Source organism: Mauremys reevesii, linkage group 6, assembly GCF_016161935.1.
Source record: "Mauremys reevesii isolate NIE-2019 linkage group 6, ASM1616193v1, whole genome shotgun sequence".
NCBI classification, from domain to species: Eukaryota; Metazoa; Chordata; order Testudines; family Geoemydidae; genus Mauremys; species Mauremys reevesii.
In genome coordinates this window covers 84,503,029-84,522,124 of record NC_052628.1, presented here as the reverse complement: position 1 = coordinate 84,522,124, position 19,096 = coordinate 84,503,029, and the positions used below count along the sequence as shown (strand labels likewise).

The 19,096-nt window shown below is 40.0% G+C and overlaps 1 protein-coding gene across 3 annotated transcripts in view; it reads left to right on the top strand.

Moving 5' to 3' along the window:
• Nucleotides 1-19,096, top strand: part of DAPK1 (death associated protein kinase 1) — a 125,721-nt gene that overhangs the window by 87,854 nt on the left and 18,771 nt on the right. For all 3 annotated transcript variants that reach the window (XM_039544075.1, XM_039544076.1, XM_039544077.1), the window contains exons 13-19: nucleotides 1,852-1,950; nucleotides 2,882-2,980; nucleotides 5,272-5,370; nucleotides 6,968-7,165; nucleotides 8,219-8,416; nucleotides 11,930-12,028; nucleotides 17,398-17,475. In XM_039544075.1, coding sequence (XP_039400009.1) covers nucleotides 1,852-1,950; nucleotides 2,882-2,980; nucleotides 5,272-5,370; nucleotides 6,968-7,165; nucleotides 8,219-8,416; nucleotides 11,930-12,028; nucleotides 17,398-17,475 — 870 coding nt within the window. The remainder of the gene's footprint in view (nucleotides 1-1,851; nucleotides 1,951-2,881; nucleotides 2,981-5,271; nucleotides 5,371-6,967; nucleotides 7,166-8,218; nucleotides 8,417-11,929; nucleotides 12,029-17,397; nucleotides 17,476-19,096) is intronic.

Below are 19,096 nucleotides of genomic sequence, written 5' to 3'. Positions count from 1 at the left end.
TGCAATGTTAAGCAGTAATAGAATACCATTTATTTAAATATTTTGGTTATTTTCTACATTTTTGAATGTATTGATTTCAGTTATAATGCAGAATACAAAGTGTACAATGCTCACTTTATATTTTTTATTACAAATATTTGCATTGTAAAAAACAAAAGAAATAGTATTTTTCAGTTCCCCTAATACAAGTACTGTACTGCAATGAATTTATCATGAAGGTGAACTTACAAATATAGAATTATGTACTAAAAATACATTCAAAAATAAAACAATGTAAAACTTTAGAGCCTACAAGTCCACTTTTGGCAAGATATTTACATGCCAGATGCACTAAAGATTCATATGTCCCATCATGCTTCAACCACCATTCCAAAGGACATGCGTCCATGCTGATGACGGGTTCTGCTCAATAACAATCCAAAGTAGTGAGTCCACACCTCATCCCTCTCAGATTTTGGAAGGCACTTCAGATTCTTAAACCTTGGGTCAAGTTCTGTAGCTATCTTTAGACATCTCACATTGGTACCACCTTTGCATTTTGTCAGATCTGCAGCAAAATTGTTCTTAAAATGAACATGTGCTGAGTCATCATCTGAGACTACTATAACATGAAATATATGGCAGAATGCGGGTGAAACAGGGCCGGAGACATACAATTCTACCCTGAGGAGTTCAGTCACAAATTTAATTAATGCATTATTTTTTAACGAGCGTCGTCAGCATGGAAGCATGTCCTCTGGAATGGTGGCTAAAGCTTGAAGGGGTATACAAATGTTTAACACATCTGGCATGTAAATACCTTGCAGTGCCATGTGAACGCCTGGTCTCGCTTTCTGGTGACATTGTAATTAAGAAGTGGGCAGCACTGTCTCCTATAAATGTAAACAAACTTGTTTGTCTTGGCAATTGGCTGAACAAGAAGGAGGACTGAATAGACTTGTAGGCTCTAAAGTTTTGCATTGTTTTGGTTTTGAGTGCAGTTATGTAACCAAAAAAAAATAATCTACATTTGTAAATTGCACTTTCCTGATAGAGATTGCACTACAGTACTTGTTTGAGGTGAATTGAAAAATACTATTTTTTTTTGTTTATGGTTTTTACAGTGCAAATATTTGTAATAAAAATAATATAAAGTGAGCAGTGTACACTTTGTATTCTGTGTTGTAATTTTAAATCAATATATTTGAAAATGTAGAAAAACATCCAAAAATATTTAATAAATTTCAATTGGTATTCTACTGTTTAATAATGCGATTAAAACTGAGATTAATTTTAATTTTTATTTTTTTTTTTAGTTAATGGTATGAGCTAACTGCAATTAACCGACAGCCCTAATAGGTAGTGTTAGATGACGTGTATTGTTCAGCTGTTTTCTGAGATGGGATGATTTTTACATGATGTCATTAGCAAAAAAATCTTGAAGATCTCTGTGGTCTGTTTTCGTGGTGCAGTCACATGAAATTGCCAGATAAGGCAGGAAGAAAGATGGCACGAATCTCTAAAATAATGTACCCACTGCTTATATTCAGACTTCTAAAACCTTATTTAGGAGCTTAACTAGAGGAGAACTTCAGGTGCCCAACTCATTTGAAAATGAGGTTGTGTTTATTTAGGTCATAAATATAGATGTAGAACCTAATTGTAGACACCCTAATTTGAAAACGCTGGCCCATGTTTGTAGATTGTTCCCTGTAGACCATTTATTTAAATGTGACTTTCTCTCAATAACATGGAAAATCAGTAGTTCCTTTGTAAATTTGTAAGTCCAAATTGCTATTTCAGCACTCTTCCCCTCCACATCCAAATCTCTCAAAAGACATAATTGTTCCATTTTTTATTCTTTGTTTTCAGCATGGAACACCTCCACTGCTAATTGCTGCTGGCTGTGGAAACATTCAGATGCTTCAGTTACTCATAAAGCGAGGATCCCGTATTGATATTCAGGATAAGGTCAGGATTCTATTTTGTCGTAATTAATTATTTAAGTGCTCTTTAGTTCCAGTACATTTTAGCAGGAGACAAGCAGGTCATGACAAATCTTTTACGGAAATAAAGAAAGAAGAAACTATTAGCAAATACAGTTATCCAGTTTCTGCTATAGCAAAAAGACAAAAATAAATTTTCTCCTTTTGTTAACAACTTTAGTTGCTACTAGCGAGTTTTCTGTCATATTAGTGGGTTTTATTTCAGCTAATGTAGTAAATTATTTCAAGTTATTAATCTTAAAAGGTTGTTTCTACTTTAGAAACTGTCTTCATTGGATTAGTTTCATATTTCTCTTACACCAAATTAGCCAGAGTGCTTTTAAGAAACCGCTACAGAATGATAAATGTACTGTTTAATTACTTGAACTGTCATTCCTATTAAAACGCAAAGGCTATAATGGAGATTCTTTGTGAAAAACATTTATGCTTTTTAAAAAAAATGTTATGTGGTGGCTTTGGCTGAAATAATGTAAGTTGCCTGAGCCACTAACTTGTTAAATCACTATATATTGACTTAAAATATTTGAGAGAGTATTTTTTTCCCATGAAATATTGTTTGGTGGTTCTTCCTTCCACCCCCAGCAGCTTGGCAAACTATCTTTTAAGAGAATACAGGGATGTTAAGATAATTTGATATTAACTCTTGTTCAACAGACATGAAATACCAAAACGTCAAGGTTCGATGAAATCTCTAATGCTGCCTGTTCTGGAAAACTTGTGGAAATTTTCTTGGTTTTGTTGTTTCATTGGCTTATTTTGCCTGTGGATGAGCCTACTGTTGTTCAGCACACACGTCGGTGTGTGTGTGTGTGTGCACGCACAAAGTTATAGCCTAGTGAATATCCTGAAATGTAATGTTTTTGTTCATTACCTTTATAATCAAATATTTTGAACAGGCTGGATCTAATGCAGTCTACTGGGCTTCTCGACATGGTCATGTACAAACTCTGAAATTTCTCTGTGAGAGTAAATGCCCTTTGGATGTTAAGGATAAGGTAAGGAAAAAGCTCTTTTCATTGTCAACTTAAATGCTGAGAGTATATTTTTATAAATAATTAACTGTATTTTAGGGTATTACCGGCAGCTTACTGTTATTTTTAGCCATGCTAGCCAGATTACCTCCTACAACCCTAATCCTAGCTGTGGAAGACCTAACTCATAGAAACTTCCCTTAGTCCGGGGAAGCCTACCTCCCGCAACCCTTGCCTGGGGAGGCACGCCCTCTGCACCCTTAGCCCTAACCTGGAAAATAAACCTATCTTGATGAGCACTTAGTGCTAGATCCCTAACCCTCGCCTGGGGCAGCCTGCCTCTTAGAACCCTAACCCTTGCCTGGGGCAGGTTTACCTCCTGCAACCCTAATCCTGGGAGGCCTTAGTACTCGAACCCTAAGTCAAATGAGGCCTACCCCCTGGAACTATAATCCTAACCCGGGGAGAAATACCTCCTGGAAACCTAACCCTTACCTGGGGAGTCCCACTGCCTCAAACCCTATCCCTAGCCTGGCGATGTCTACTTCTTCGAAACCTAAACATACCCTGCAGAGTGCTTAGTGCTAGAAACCTAACCCTAGCCCGGGCCGGCCGACCTCCTGCAGCCCTAACCCTAGCCCGGGCCGGCGGACCTCATGCAACCCTAGCCCAGGCCCAGGGAAACCTTTTTCTTTCTATCATAACCCTAGACCAGGAAGGCCTAGGTCCTAGAAACCTAACCTTTGTCTGTGAAAGAACCACATCTTACAGTGCTACACCTACAACAGGGAGTCCTACCGTCTAGAGCCCCTAATGTTAACTCATGGAGGCCTACCTTCTACAACCCTACCCTTAGCTGAGAGAGGCTTACCTTTCAGAACCCTAACCCTATCCTGGGGAAGCCTACCTCCTAGAACCTAAACCCTGACTTGTGGACACCTACCTCCTAGAAGCTTGACCTTAGCCTCGGGAGACCTAGCTCCTAGAACATTAACCCTGTGGCAAGGAAACTAACCTACTTCAACCCTAACCCTAGCCCAGGCAGGCCTACTTCCTAGCCCTGGATATCTGAGCTGCAATCACACCTTTGATTGCAGTATAGATAAATTCTTCATCAGTGAGACAGATCTAGTTGTTGAGGAAGAAGTCCTCAGCTATGCCATGTATCAAAGGCTGTCTTTGTAAGTCAAGTTACAATAATAATATAGCTAGTTTGGTAGTCTTGTAGTGATGGTCCTTTTTACTGGGAAAATAAACCCATGCATATGAGTGTGATAAGTATATACGTGCATTTCCCACGCTCTTTAATGAAAATGCTTCCGTTTCTCATAAAGAGGATCCCCCACTGATGTCCAGGATAATATCAGGATTCTGTTTTCATTTATCCTGAATGAAAATAATTTTGTCTTGAAATTGAATGTAGCAAAGTTCAGTGCAATTCAGAGGTAATGAAAAATTACCTTATCTCCACTAATGTTACTAAGGATAGGTCAACACTAGAAAATTTTGCCATTGTAATAAGGTCAGTTAGAGATTTGATTAACATTTTTATGCCGACAAGAGTCCTCATATAGACACAGTTGTACCAGCATAAAAGTGCTTTTGCCAGTTTAGCTTATTTTGCTCAGAGTACTGGTACAAGCTGTACTGGCAAAAACATTACTTTGGCTGGATAAGCTGTATCAGGTTTGTATTGGGCAGCCTGTTTCTAGTGTAGGCCTGGCCTAAATAAACATTTATTTTGCTTTATGGAAGATGTTAATACCTGAATAAAAATTCTATTCTATGCTCTAGGAGCCGTTACAACATTTAAAAACTGTATATTATCTTTTTAGTGTCGTATGACAACATAATAAGCTTCTCATCAAGCTTCAGATAATTACAGCACCTTCGCCTCCAGTAGCCCAGGCAAAAATTCTATCCCCTTAGACATACATCCCTCCCCAAGTACCAGGGAGAAAAGATGGATCATAGAGTATGTCGACGGATCAGATCTCTGACAAACAGTGGGGAAATAAATTCCAGAAAAGAAAGGCCTTCACAGATAACTGCCAGTTGCTCCCCCCATTTATAACAAGGGAGCTGTAGCTTGAATGTCTACACTGACTGCATTTGTGGCAGTATGGCATGGGAAGAGGTGGTCTCTCAGGTAATTGGGCCAAAAACCATCTAGAGCATTAAATGTTAAAACCTACACTTCATATTCCACCCAGAAACTCCCAGGCAGTGAGTGGAACTCACAGAGCACTGATGTTCCATTCATGGGAGTGTGACATATGAAATAACACTTGAATGTGCTTGCTCTATAATTGCAGTCTGGAGAGACAGCGCTCCATGTGGCAGCTCGGTATGGTCATGTAGATGTGGTTCAATATCTCTGCAGCATTGGGTCCAATCCCAATTTCCAAGACAAGGTGGGTACTATCAGTTCTTCCTCCTACAGAAACATGAGTTCATTCAGCATAAGTAACCATAACTTCTGGTCTTGCCTTATAGTCCCCTACCATGTTTCAAATAAAAACTACTTTGGTGTTTTACCTCGTAATAAATGGAGACTGTTCATAAACTGTGTACATGAGATATCTTGGTGTTCTATAAGGATAAAAGTAGCTATGTTGAAATGAATTACAGAAGCTTAAGGATGGAGAGAACTGCACCTCTGTTTACACAGCAGAAGTGCAAGTTGTGTGCAACCCTCATGGATTCAGCTAGCACCTGGACTGGCCATTGACTCAGCTATTGAGCAGATCCTTCCAAAATTCTCTGAGACTGATAAAAATGATGAGCCAAAGTGATAAACTCCTTATTTTTATATATATATAAAATATAAAATAAGGAGTTTATCAATTATATAGATATAATTTTGATAACTTATTAAACTCAGAGAAGAAACATGCATTTCTTTAAAGAAGACATGTTTAACATATTTCAGCTATTAATTGGAGCCCATTTAGGGGAGGTGAAAAGGGAAATGTATCGTCCAAAAAACCCAATTTCCAAGCTTGAGTGTCTCTCAGTCCTTGGGAGTTCCTTGTCCCTACAGACAGGCTCAAGTCTTTCAAAATACTGTCTGCAATGGGAGAATCTGGAACAGACTCGGGCAGTCACAGAAACAGGGCATCAGGTGAAAATTGCAAAACCAACCCTTTCTCAGTCTGTCAGCTGAGGGCATCCCCATATACGCATGTCTAAAGGCTTCACATGACTGACTATTATTCCTCCAGTTACCATGGAAAGCTTGAGTCCTCTCTACTGAGTAAGATCACCTGTAGTATGAGCTTTGAGTATCTGCCAGGTCCCTTACCTTATAGCTCAATGGAGGGGTGAGGTGGTTACATCTACAGTCCCGTTGCCCTTGTATTTTGGCAGAAGGACCCTTCTTCCCTTTTAATCTTAACTGCTTTGTTGTTGTTATAACCCGTTGCACTTACAACTGCATCTTTTGTAGAACATTTGGATGTCTCTGATAAACCTTAAGTTAGAGCTTAAAGATAAATATTTTAACACATCTTAGGTTCCTTAGTCACTTTTGAAAATGGGGCTTATGCTTTTAAGTCACTTAGGTATGCTTTAAAATCTTTAACCTTAAATAACTTGTGGAAGGCAAATCACACTCAGATCTGGAAATTGAATACTGGAGTTCTCACTCCAAATTTTTTGTTTCAACAACTTGCCTAATCCCTACATAAGTGAAATAGTTCCATATGAATGAGGACATGTTTTCAAATGAGAGAACCTAGGTAAATAATTAGCTTCAGTTGCATGGAAACAGCAAGACGGTGCCAGTATTGAGTTATCACAATCATTTTGTGTGTCAGGGTGAAGTACACCCACATTGAGAAAGTTATCTTAATAAATTATAATGATGCTAAATAATTTTATAGGATTTAACTTTAATAGACAGATTTCTTTTCTTTCCCCTTCTTCTGGTTTTACAGTGCAAGCTGAGGAATGGGCACTGCTAACACATCATTTCAGCTGTTTTTTATTTTGATTTGTCAATATTGATAGGAAGAAGAAACTCCTTTGCACTGTGCTGCTTGGCATGGCTACTACTCTGTTGCCAAAGCACTTTGTGAGGCAGGTTGTAATGTGAACATTAAAAACAAAGAAGGGGAAACTCCACTCCTGACAGCATCAGCTAGAGGTTACCATGATATTGTGGAATGCTTGGCAGAACACGGAGCTGACCTTGATGCAACAGACAAGGTTAGTTACGGGTGAATGAGTCACATTTAGTCAGGAATTATATGCAGAGGATGTGAGTGATACAGGACTATTTATACCTCTAAATTACTTTCTTTAAAATACTTTATTTGACTGCTTCAAGCCATCATTCTTTTTTAAAATATAAGATCTCTAATGGATTATAAAGAGAAAATTGGCTGCTTCTAAAAGTTGATGACTGATTTGTTCAATCATATTGGAAATAACCATTCCATTATTATGTCTGTATTCATGTAATACCACCTTACTAAATCTGTTTATCTGTCCATCACACTTTATGGCTGACACACATTCTTTATACAGAAAATAACTGAAATATTGACTCTTGTAACTGGCAATAAGCTATTCATTTTTAAAGGACAAAAGGCAACGGATTTATCACTTGCCTTCAATACCTGTGTGTCAGATAAAGAGAATAAATCATTTGTTTTCCAACGGTCTAAACTACAGCTTTTTAACAATTGCACTAATTCAGAATTATTTTTACCTCTCATGACTGGTATTGAAGAAACCTTGAGTTTCATTGTTTACATTAACATACTGGTCATGGTAGTTATTACTGTTATTTCTGGAGTTTCTATTGCATTTAAACAGTGTTGATCTCAAAGGTCTGCTGCATGCCACTGATAAAACATTTTGCTTATAAGAGAATTAAATGGAATCACTTTTGAGTCCTGCTACCCTCCCACTCCAAAGTTGTTTCAGATACAGAAGGAGCTGCACCACTCAGAAGCTACCATTCTCTAAGCAGATTGCGTGACTTTTGCATTGGCCACCTTCTGGCAACAAACACTTCCACTAGTATGTCTTAGCCACCGTACCACTTTCAGAAAAAACTGTTGATTTGTTCTGAAATAGACTTGTTGTTCTGGGAAAATATAATTGTTATGGCTTGTGATCCAAAAGGCAGGACGATACACACTACCACCATTACATTACCACACATCTGTGGAAAAATACTTGAATTTGTATAAATCACTTCATAATGGTGGGATTTTTTTTTAATGTGACTGAACAGTTGTCTTGTGATTTCAGGATGGACACATAGCCCTGCATCTTGCAGTGAGAAGATGTCAAATGGAAGTAGTTAAAACTCTCATCGGTCAGGGATGTTTTGTAGATTTCCAAGACAGACATGGTAACACACCTATGCATGTGGCCTGCAAAGATGGGAATGTCCCTATTGTGATAGCACTCTGTGAAGCAAGTTGTAATTTGGACGTTACAAATAAGGTAAACAAAAAACAGTGCTGGTACAGAACTTCTCTGTTAAATATCTTACCTTTTTGGGTGGCTGAGCTTCTCTTAATTTATAACAATTATTGTATAAAAATCCTTTTATTTTTCAAAGTGCAAATAGAAAACATTTTCAAGAACTTAAAAAGGTAGAGCTGTGGTTAACTTTAGAGCAGTTGAGATAATTGAAAATCCATGCAGAAAGAGACAAACCAATTTAGTTGCATCAACAAACTTTTCTGTTCTGTCCTAATGTTAATATATGTGCCAACATGTTTGGTAGTATGGCTTTATTTCTTGCAGAAGATGATTAGGCAACAGGGAGTGGATGGAATGCTGTATACTTCATTTTCTGTTGGTAGTCTAAAGGAGTATTAAATTAAATAATAAAGATGATTATTAATAATTATGATTTACTTATAGAACTGATAACAAGTACTTCTATATATTAAAAAACCCTCCTTTTGAATTATGAGGAAAGATTCTCATATACAGCTATTAAGTGATTTAAATCAACTTCAGATTCCACCACCAATTAAAGACAAGTTTTGTGTTAGTGCAGGGGTAGGCAACCTTCAGCACGTGGCCCATCAGGGTAATCCGCTGGTGGGCTGCGAGATATTTTGGTTACGTTGACTGTCCGCAGGCATGGCCCCCTGCGGCTCCCAGTGGCCGCAGTTCACTGTTCCTGGCCAATGAGAGCTGCGGGAAGCGGCAGACTGCAGGAACATGCTGGACACCACTTCCTGCAGCTCTGATTGGCTGGGAATGGCAAACCGTGGCCATTGGGAGCTGTGGGGCGCCATGCCTGCAGACAGTCAACATAAACAAAATGTCTCGCAGCCCACCAGTGGATTACCCTGCCAGGCCGCGTGCCTAAGATTGCTGAACCCTGTGTTAATGGATTCATGTGACGTTCATGTTTTAAGCCAATTTTTATGAAGTTAAACATCAGTGATACTTTAAATCAGTTAATAAAAATGTTGTTGACCATATTAGCGTTTTCCAGAGTTGAGGACACTAGACCAAGTACTGTACCCTTTCACCAACTTTTTTGTTTCACGTAAGAACTACACTTAATCACAGAACTGGTTAGTAAATTATACCCCTCTAAAACAACATTTATTCCACTGTTTATTACAGGATTATTGTTAATCGAAGGTGAAAAATTTTCATAAAGTTGTAGAAAACCCTTTCTGGTGTGACATTTAGTAGCCTGTGTCTCAGATAGTCAAGTTACTAGTGCTTTGTTGGCCCCTCTCGTTCTGATAGAGCTGAACGGGGTGTATGAAAAGCAAATACAATACTTAACAGGTTTAATATTTTAGCTTTCTGCCTAGAATCATTCAATAAGGGTAACCCGCTTCTGGAATTTTTCCTGTTGCTAGTTTGTAAAGCTTTAATGTCAGCCATTAGACTTTGCTGACATACTGTGTGGCTAGTGCTTGGTATTTTGCTTTGAATGTCTAATTATGTCTAAAGATGGGAGAATACTGCAATATCATGCAGTTTTTATATCCCACTAAGTTTAAAACAATTAATTGTAGAGGTCTTTGTGCTGTTCTTTGTGACTCATTTATTTTAAAAGGTGTGTTAGTTCTTAGAAAAACATAAAAGTATTCTTGTAATGCAATATTACTAATTGTTTCCATTCATTACAAAAGCTCTGTGATCTTCTGTGCTACACAAAGCTATGGAAGGTGGTGGATTTTTGGCTTAAAAGTCTGGCCCAGTGCAATCAATATTTTTTTTAAATCTAAAGATCAGCAGCTGCCAAGTGGAAAGCATATTATAATGAGCTCTCCACCCCCTAGTGTTAGCTTAAGCGTGACTGATCAGGCAATTAAATGCAGATCCATGGTTGAGAACACACTTTTGGGAAGGTGGGTTAATACAGCCAAAGGCTGGATTAGCACCTCTTTTCATGACTGAGAATCTTTGGCTGGCCTCAAAGAAGTAGGGTGGAAAAAAATAAACACCTAAAATTAAATGGACCAGGAAGCCTTCCACATATGGTTAAGGATTTTTGTCTTGTTACTCTTTAAGGCTGTAGTAGACTGTGTGAGTGGAATGGACTTTGGATTCCAGGTCTTTAGAAGAGAAGAGCTCTCTTCATATAGCATACGGAGATAGTGCCATTATCTTGGAAAAACAAGCCCTACTGTGTGAACCAGTTAACTTAATGAAGCATTTATCTTGTGTTCACAAATGACATCTACCAGTATAAATGCAAGATGCTGACTTGACATGTGCCCTAGAGCTTAATATTGATATATTTGTGGGGGGAAGGAGATCTTTCCAGTTAATATTTTTTACTATGTAGAGACTTTAAAAGTAATAATCCTGGAATCCTATTACTACAATAAGAGAAAAATTGTTTATTTCTGAGAAGGAAGCATTTAGGGTCACAGCAGAGAAATTATAGAAGAGAGAAAGAAGATGAGACACAAGTTGATGCAGAGAGGAGATACAAACAGAAAATGTTCCAAAGACAGGTCTATTGATATGAACAGAAGAGAGGTAGGAAGTGGATGATACGAGGACCATTGCATTAGTGAGAGAATCAGGAACAACTAAGATATGGGAGTGTGAGACTCTTACAAAATAATAATTTAATACTGTAGAAGGTAAAGATGAGAGAAGACAAGCTAGCAGACTGCTGTGGTCAGGAGGACAATGATTTCTGAATGACAACAGGCTGGTACCACTTTTATTGGTAAATCCCATATTTCTATATTCTTAAAGATCGTCCCTGTATATTCTAGATCCCAAATTACTATCTAGACTCTCTTGATTCCATGTCCTTACCTCGTCCATTCATTTTCTAATTTTCAAACTCTCTGCTGTCTTCCACTTCCACCACCCATCTGCTTTAGTCTTTTTTAGTGTTTTCAGAAAAGTTTTGGTTCACGGTGCTCCTCAGCGTACTCTGCTCTCTTGCAGGTTTACAAATACTGTTACCCTATTCCTTGATATTCTTGCCTGTAGACATTTCTGTCACTGGCATTCTCAGGAAGCGGTGACCTTTTGGGCTTGCAGAGCAGGCATCTCCTTAACTCCCCTCCTCTTTTGTTCACTTTGATCAATATGTGACTGTGGAGGAGAATCCACAGCTGCCAAGCTTATGAAGCCAATGTTGCAGGAACAGGCATATTTACCTATTCAAACTTCTGTTTAATGTTTCTGGAAGTCAGAGAGAAATCCTCACTCACCAGTGAAAATTTTAGGGCATTTCACATAAATGTTATAGATCTGACTTATTTAATTAAGTGTCCCATATTCAAATCTTATTTTTGATTAAATCAGACTTTAAATTAGTTGTGCTCAAATTTTAAACTTCGAGTATAAAATTAATCAAATGAACCTTATTTTTTTCCAGTCCTTAATTGTGTAGGTACATGTATACAGTAGCCAGGTGGTATGTCTCTAGCATAGAATAAACATATCTGAAAGTCAGGCTCTCTGCACATCATCAACAGAAAGTTAACCTATTTTTTCTCCCTCTCTTAGTATGGACGAACACCTTTACATCTGGCAGCAAATAATGGAATCCTTGATGTTGTCAGGTACCTCTGTCTCACTGGTGCCAACGTAGAAGCTTTAACCTCTGTAAGTATAACAAATGTTATGTTGCTTACTTGGTTTGCTTACAGTAATAGACCATCACTTTTGTTTTAAATTGTTTCCTATTACAATTGTATTTTGGAACAGTAAAAATTTTATTAGACTACAGTACATCACTCTGGCTTGACAAATATTCTAAGTTGCCCATGGACAGATGCAGCCTACCCTGATAAATAATAAATTTAAAACAAATTAAGATACAGAATCCTATACACTTATCCACAGGCCCTTAGCTGAGAGTTATTTGTGCTGCTCTATTTTCATTGAAGCACAATTTTAGCCATTTTCCCTGCAAGTCATATACCTGTATAAACACATTTTTAAATCTTTTTAAGAGATTTTTTTTCAAAAGGTTTTCATCTTACTGCAGTGAAAAGAATATTTCATGGCATATATGCGTGGGTGAGTGAATGGGTGAGCTAGCATTCAGATATACTTGTAAAACAATTACTGTCTGTCATGTTGATCTGCACCACTGCTTCCATCAGCACCACCTAAGGTATTTTTCATTCTCAGAAGGGTTGAGAAGTGTTCCCTTGATTAGCATATCCAGGGGAGTGATGAAGAACAACAAGCTATCACATAACATTGCCCATATATTTAACAAACAAATACCATTTGTCTGCAAAAGAAATACAGCTGGATCATCCTAAAATACCATGTGACCTATTCAGCATATCTTATTCAGGCTAAACTCCTGCTGAAGTCCATATTGGTGAAAGTCAAGTCATAATTTGTGTAGCCAGGAGCCCAATATTTTTCAAAGCTCCCCTCTTATAGAAATTACACCGGAGATTGTGATAAATGAGATTAAAGAAAAAAATGTATCTACTTGTTTATTTTGACAGCACTTGGCATAGTAGTCCAGTTTCAACTGTTTCCCTCTATATTCAGCTGGCTTGTTGATATCTCCAGTTTGTAGTGACACAGGAGAGAGAAACATTTAAAAGAGAGAGGGTGAATGCAGTTGTGCCTATTTTTATAGTTTTACAGGGCCTCAGACATATTTAATACCTGAAAATACATTTTTTTATATTAACTATATTTTAAGTTTCCAGTTTCCTTTATTTTTTCCTGGATTCGTTATTTCTAATTACCAAAATAAGTGCATAAACTGAAGCTGTTTCGTTTCAGTTTATCCTCATTCTCCTATTTTATGGAGTACTTGATTCAGTATTTGTAACATCAGCATTAAACACCGTGGAAGTGATTGTGATGTAACAAATGTTTATCTACCTGTAGAAAATTACCAGTGGAACTATACCATTATAGTTATATTGGTATAACTACACCTCTACCCCGCTATAACGCAACCCAATATAATACGGTTCGCATATAGCGCGGTAGCAGCAGGGCTCTGGCAGCGCTTTAAAGGGCCCGGGGCTCCGGCTGCTGCGGGGGGGCCCGGGGCTCCGGCTGCTGCGGGTGGGCCCGGGGCTCCGGCTGCTGCGGGGCGGGGGCCGGGCCCGGCTGCTGCGGGGGGGCCCGGGGCTCCGGCTGCTGCGGGGGGGCCCGGGGCCCTTTAAAGCACCGCTGGAGCCCTGCCGCCCTTTAAAGCACCGCTGGAGCCCTGCCGCCCCTACCCCGGGGCTGTGGCAGCAGGGCTCCACTGGCGATTTAAAGGGCCTAGGGCTCCCCGCAGCGGCTGGAGCCCAGAGCTCTTTAAATCACGGCTGGAGCCCTGCCACCCCTACCCCGATATAACGGGGTTTCAGCTATAACAGGGCAGGGATTTTTGGCTCCCCACGACCGCGTTATAGCGGGGTAGAGGTGTATCTGTGTGGACTGGACGTGCTCCTTCCAGAAGAGGTGTTCCTTTTTCCAGTTAGCTTAGATCTCTTTGAAAGTGATGACAAAGTGAATTGTGATGACACTAAGGTATGTCTATGCTTAAAACACTACAGCAGTGCTGTTGTTACACTTCTGTGTAGAGCCTGTCTACACTGATGGTAGGAAATGCATCTCCCCAAGAGGTAGTAGCTAAGTCAACAGAAGAATTCTTCCATCGACCTTGTGCCATGTACACTGGGGGTTAGTTCAGTCTAGCTAATCTCTCGGGTGTGGATGTAAAATCCTAATGTAGACCTGGCCTAAGACTGGCAGGAGAAGCTGACTGATTAAACAGGAGAAACTGCTGTTTGTGCACAATTGTTGCATGTTGGTGGAAAGAGGGAAGTGGAGAGAGTATGTGATGATTTAGTGATGTTTCTATTTATTTATTTTTTTAATTTACTGGAGTCTGATATTAAATTTATGTGCAAGTTCCTAATGGTGGTTCTCTGTGAAGCTTTTAGTTAAATTCTTTTCTGAGCACCATTTTTCAGGATTCCTTAATGCCTAAAACATTAACTTAGGGCTGGAGCTTGGTAATTTTTGCAAATTTTTATTTAATTTTGAAATTTGAGTGTATAAATGTTTTTAGTAGTTTTGAGAAAATCACTCTCAACCAGGGCTGACTCCAGGGTTTTTACCACCCCAAGCAGCAAAAAGGGAAGGGGGGGGGGGGAAAAGCCGCGATCATGATCTGCAGCTCTACCGCCGCCGCTTCAATCTTCAGCGGCAATTCGGTGGCCGGTCCTTCGCGCTCCAAGAAGGAGTGAGGGACGCGCTGCTGAAGACCCAGACATGCCGCCCCTCACCGTTGGCCGCCCCAAGCAGCTGCTTGCTGGGCTGGTGCCTGTTCATGCTCCTGGAAAATGCAATCTGTTCAGATGTTTAAAAACAATAATAATAATAAAAAAGTGTGCTGCATGCACACATGGAGTTTGGCATCTCATTGTTCCTCACATTATCTGGTATCTTCTGGAATTTTAAATGCCCAAAGTGTTTAATTTGAATAATGTGTGTGCAAACATGTAACTAGCTGTTTGCATGTACAATTACCAAGTTTGCATCAAAGTTTTCAGTAATCGTGCCTAAGGGTATGTCTATACTGGCAAGTTTCTGCTCCACAAGTTATACCGCTTTTACTGAAACTCTGGAATTAAACCACTGTTGTGTGTCCACACTGTGCTCCTTTTGATGTTGGTAGCTATCCTACTGTGCAACTAACCACAGGGTACTTTGGGAAGAGTTTGCAATGCCTCATGGGGCTGGCACAGCATCAGATGATGCAGGTTTTCCAATCCCATTGTTCCATGGGCATCCTACTACATTGCCAGTGCTTTTCACGAGTGTGTGACAGGGTGTGTGTATGTGTGTCTGAAGTAGGGGAGAGAGTGAGTATGTTTGGGGGGGAACAGAGAGTGTGTCAGCATGCTGTCTTGTAAGTTCAGAGAGACAGGAAGAAACCAGTCCTGAGACACGGGGAGGGGGAAACCCCAACATCAGGCCCCACCTCCCGTCCTGGGCGCTCTGCATAGCGTGCATACATACGCTCACGCACACCTGTCTCTGTTCAACAGCAGGAGCATTCCACGTTAATGGTTTGCTTTGTGTCCTGGACCAGATCAGCATGCAAGGGCTGTCAGAAACAGTGTTTTGAAAGAGGAGGGGGTGCATGTCTCCAGGGAACAAAACAATGAGCAGAGCAGTCACTTGAGGCATTACGGGACAGTTCCGGAGGCCAATTACAGCACAGAAAGCAATCAAGTGTCTACACTGGCAATAGAACACTGGAGCCTCTGCGCAAATAGCCTTACGACTCTCATCGAGGTGGGTTTTTTGCAGCGCTGCAACTGAGGAGTTTCTGCACACAAATTGGCCTGGCAGTGTGTACACTTCAGCACAGGGCCGGCTTTAGGACATGCGGGGCCCGATTCGAAAGAGCTGCTGCCGAAATGCTGCTGAAGACGGCAGCAGTGATTGAGCTGCCGCTGAAGATAGTGGTGGCAATTCAGCAGCAGCTCAATCGGTTGCCGCTGTTTCTAGCGGCACTTCGGCGGAGGGTCCTTCCTTGGCAGCAATTGTCTTCCGGGGCCTTACCTTGTGGGGTCCCTCCTCCGGACACTGTGGGGCCCTCTTAGGCACGGAGCCCGATTCACAGGAATTGGGGGAATCGGTCTAAAGCTGACCCTGTATCTGCAGTTTTGAGTGCAGAAAGCTGCTTTACTGCACAGAAACTTGCCAGTGTAGAAGAGCCCTATTCTGCATGCACATATTAAATACTTGTTCACACTTGGGAAAATTAGGCCCTTTTTTCAATGCCAATTTGCTTAGCCACTGCTCTTCCAGTATCTAGCTCCCTACTTTGTAAAGCATTTGTAAAGTTAGCTTGAGTAGGACAGCCATTTATCAAAAAACATTCTATTTCTGCTGCATGTGTGTATTTTCAAATACATGTAGTATACAAATACATGCTGTACTTCACAGCCAGAAAATGATTGACGTAAGGGAAGGGTAATGTTGTTCCTTATATTTCCCCTCCATTGGATTAGATGCCTCCTTCAGCCAGTAATGCCTAACCCACAAATGGCATATTCTCTGCTAATTAAACCTCAATTGCTCATAATAATCCTTCCTATGACAATGCAGATTTGGCATGAAAAATTGGATGTGATGGGAATAAGGAGTGAAACCCCAAAAGATTTAATTTACCAACAATTTTTTATAAACTTGGCAAAGTTATTGACTTGTGGGGGTTTTTTTAAAGACAAGTTAAATCGAATCATAAATAAAAAATTGTTTTGCCATCAAACACAGCACAAAAGCAGTACCACTAATATAGTCTTAAGAGAGTAAAGAAAGTAAGCAATTTTTCTTACAACTCAGTTCATATTAAACTGCTGACCTATGAAACATGGGTAATTAAATGTCTTCAGCATTCTGCTCTTGACAGCTTTGCTTCTCCTTTAAAACTTGCTGAAGCTGTTTAAATCACAAGCCTCATACACTGTTTGTTTTTTGAAAACCTAGATCCAGTAGCTAATTCACCACTGTCAATGCTTACGTGTTAATAAACATAATTTACCTGCTTTACATAGTAAAAAAATGCTGATGCATGTCCTTCTGGTGGCCTTTGAAAATTGTATGTGGTATGTAATATGTATATAGATATTTCTGCTATCCACTAACATCATGTATATTTAAATGGGAGAATGAAGAATGATCATTCAGAGGGGAGTACAGGCACTGCTCTAAGCCTCTGAATCCAAAGCATCCTGTTACTGTAATGTCAAGATACCACTTTGCAAAAGAAAGGCGGTTGTTTGGGATTTTCTTATCTTTTATTGGATGATTAAACAAACTAGGGGAATTACAGTTTAGGGGTTAATCCTGGCTGTTTTTTCTAATCCATTTGCTTCTGACAGCGATTTTATTCTGCTACTGCCATGAGCAGAACTGAGCTACACTGCACATGTTTTTCTGTTGCAAACAAAAGGAAGTGATTGCACTTAATAACTTGTCTTTAACAGGATGGGAAAACAGCAGAAGACCTTGCTAGAACAGAGCAGCATGAACATGTAGCCAGTCTTCTTGCAAGGCTCAAAAAGGTGAGAATGCATGGATATCTATTTGGATGCATGGGGGTTTGGGGTTTTTTTTGTGGGCGGGGGGGAAGGTTGACTGATGATCTTGGTATTTTAAAGTTTGGGATAGCATTTTGAATACAAATGATGAGAAAATAAAACCTCCATCAAAAGCATTAGTCAGAAAGCTTTACAAAACCGCTCAGTGAAATAATTAGGTAAAAAATATCAATTTGGCTGACGCGCAATATAGCTATGACGTTATATAGAGAGAGTATGTAAGGGGTTTTTGTTTTTGTTTTTCTCATAGATTGCACACAAAAATAAAGGGATCATATCTCATGATTGTCCGAGGGTCGTATCTCCCAGAGATTTCCCATGGGTGGGTGCTCAGAATCTCATGAGATAGGACTCTAAATCTGCAGTCTAGCAATCATATTTAATGAATAGCTGCCAGACTAAGAGGAACAAAATTAGATGTAATACTTCTGTTGAGGTTCTCATCTGAGACACTGCTTCTAGTATTAATTTTCTTTTTCTTAAAGATACAGACATCTTTTTAATTGCTCAGCCTACATAGTCACTGAAGCATGGGTGTAACTGTGAGGATGTGTCTCCCTGACTTCCAGTGGGAGTAGGAGAGGGAGGAAAACAGTTCCTTTCTCACTCCACCTTTCTGCATTTCTCTCTCTACTCCCCTAAATGGCCTTGTTTGGATGGGGAAGGCTCAGCTGCTCCCTGTTGACTCTCCTGTGCTCAGCTGTTAAGTGGGAGCAGTGCAAGGGTAAGAGCTGCACTCAGACTGTAGGAAAAGCTGCATAGCAGCTTTGTCTGAGTTGCCCCTTGCTGCCAGCTGGGAAGAAGAGGACAAATTAGTTGGCCCCAGCTCCTGTAGCTAGCAGGAGGAAGAAGGAAAAGGGTTATGGTGGTTCTCCCTCCTCCCCCACCAGCATGGCTCTTTAACAGCCTAGGAATGGAGATATATCGGGTAATGGGTAAGTTAGTCCCTGTAACGCAGACATGGCCTACAGCAGCATAGCCCCCTAGTAGAGATGCTGTGTACAGTGATGGAAGGTAGCTAGATCTATGGAAGCTGTTGGGTGTGTGAGTGGGAGGAGACAGAGAGCACTGTAGGTGGTGATTGTTGAGAGTAAGAGTTCCCAATTGGGGAGGAGGAACTGGATGCACGGTGGTCAGAGCTTGCCCAGGGAGGAAGACGACCCCCATGTCTTCCAGGGAGGAGAAGCAGATATTGAAATATGTGCAGGGGTGAGAGGAGAGAGGGAGCCAAGAATGAAGGCTTTCTAGGGAGGGAGGGGAAGAAAAGAATGAGCATAAATGGGATTTGAGATGTTTTGAAAGTGGGGGGAGGAAGGAAAACGGGAAAGAAATGAGGGTACTGAAAGAAAAAAGGGAAAAGAGGAATGCAAAATGAGAGAGAAAAGAACTGTCTTGGGGAAATAATACTTATACACACAATTGTATTGTATTGCAAATATATATACTTAAAGGGTCTCTGCAGGTCACAATACTATTACCAAGCCTTGTGGGTGAAGAATCAAGGACACTGTCTCTATGCTGCAAAAAAGAAAAATAATAATAAAAAACCTGTGGCATCAAGTCTTAACCCTGTTCTGCAGACTCA